The 1779-nt window shown below is 64.3% G+C and overlaps 1 protein-coding gene across 1 annotated transcript in view; it reads right to left on the bottom strand.

Moving 5' to 3' along the window:
* RPH3A (rabphilin 3A) overlaps nt 1-1779 on the bottom strand; it is a 77261-nt gene that overhangs the window by 14778 nt on the left and 60704 nt on the right. Inside the window, exon 12 of the mRNA XM_012730890.1 lies at nt 1000-1079. Coding sequence (XP_012586344.1) covers nt 1000-1079 — 80 coding nt within the window. The remainder of the gene's footprint in view (nt 1-999; nt 1080-1779) is intronic.

Genomic DNA, 1779 nt, shown 5'->3' with positions numbered 1-1779 from the left:
GTCCGCCGCGGCCAGAGGGGGCCCCGACCTGGACTGCCCAGTGCTGAGCCCTGTCCGCCGCGGCCAGAGGGGGCCCCGACCTGGACTGCCCAGTGGGGAGCCCTGTCCGCCGCGGCCAGAGGAGGCTCGGGGCGAGGGGCATCGAAGCGCCTGCCGCATGGAGCTATGCAATGGTGCTCAGGAAATGCCAGAGAAGTGCTGGGCGCTGATCCAGGAGTTCCACGGCTCCTTTATAACCCGAACTGGGATGCTGTACGAGCTGGGGGAGGGGCCCTTTACTGTCCCAGCAGGTGACAGACTCCGATGGGACGGTCGAGGCAAAGGGACACGTGGCCACCTGACAGTTAACACAGCATCCTGTGGCGAGGCACTACAGCCCCCTCGGAGCGGTTAGCACCCCAAAATCACACAGCTAGGAAGCAGTGGGGCCGCACCTGAGCCGGGAAATCTGATCCCGGAGTCTTACCTGTTCTTCTGGACCGGCCTGGGGGGGGTCCCAGTCAGTCCTTCCCTGGAATTTTTGCTGGCCCCTCTGACTTTCCCGGGCCCAGGCCCCTACAGCCTGTGGGGTGCAGATGCTTGTGCACCCTGGCTCGCTCCGCTCACCCCCTTGGAAGCCACAAGTGAGTCCTCGCATCTGCAGCCACCAGCCCCTGACTCAGCAGAAGTGCTGTGGCCACTGTCAAGTCAGACGGTCATGGCTCCCCAGGCCACTCCTCTGCGGCCCGCCAGAGACACCGAGCAAGCTGAGCAGAGCTTGGCCCTGCCTCGCAGCCTGGTTCCCCTCCCAGGAGTCAGCTGCAGTTAAGCAAAGCCCCTCTGGGCCACCCCCGAAGGAAGCCTTCCTCCAGAGAAACTGTCCCTGGCTAATAGCTGCTTCTTGTCACTGTCACTGTCAGAGGGAGCCAAGGCAGCAGACAGGAGAAACGCCGGCAACCTCAGGCCCTCCCAGCCCTAGAAATGCAGCCTGCGTGGTCCCAACTTCTGCTGCTCACCCACCTTGGCCTTTATTATGGTGCACTGCAGGGAGCTGTTGTGCTGGTCGTACAGAAGGCTGAACTCCAGGGCACCCAGGGTGGCTGCGGGGGCAGAGGCAGAAACCAAAAGGACCTTCGTTCAGTCGTTCAACAAACATTCCTTACATGTGCCCAGTCTGGCAAGGCACCGAGCGAGGCTCAGAGCCGCCCAGACGCGCCATTCCGGCAGCCCCTCCAGCCCCCCGTCCCGGCACAGGTGTGATCAGCATTGTGCGATCATCCGGCTAGCGACTTCAGTGCTGCGGGATGGAGAGCCCAGGGGACAGGGCGTCACTGTCTCCTTGCTCATCGGGCTCCCCCCAGTGCAGGCGCCAGTCCTCCCTTGTTTGCTGAGGGAACAATGGGCTGGGCTCTCCCTCTGGACGCTCACCTGAGCGGCTCATTCTCAGTACCTGTGTCGGCTGGATGTCGCCTCCTCGGAATCTAAAGCCGCCACCCTCTAGGCATTGGCCCTACTAAATTCCTTTCAGGTGCTCTGTCTCCATTGCAAATGAACCACGGCGGCCTCTGTCCGCTCCGCCTGCGGCCGCCCGGGCGGGAACACCCTGCCGCACCTGCCCTGACGCGCCCGGCTCACTCGGTCACCCCAGGGCGCCCCCCTGCGCCCGGCGCAGCCCAGTGGGAGCCAGAGGCACAGCGAGGCCAGTGCCACCGGGAGGGCACAGCGCAGGGACGTCGGCGGTGTTTCGGTCACGGCTAAACCCCACGCGGACAGCGACACTGGGAAGCTGTCGGGCGTGTG

This window comes from Condylura cristata, unplaced genomic scaffold (genome assembly GCF_000260355.1).
Source record: "Condylura cristata isolate star-nosed mole 26May11 unplaced genomic scaffold, ConCri1.0 scaffold00029, whole genome shotgun sequence".
Lineage (NCBI taxonomy): Eukaryota > Metazoa > Chordata > Mammalia > Eulipotyphla > Talpidae > Condylura > Condylura cristata.
This window is presented reverse-complemented; position numbering and strand designations above follow the sequence as displayed.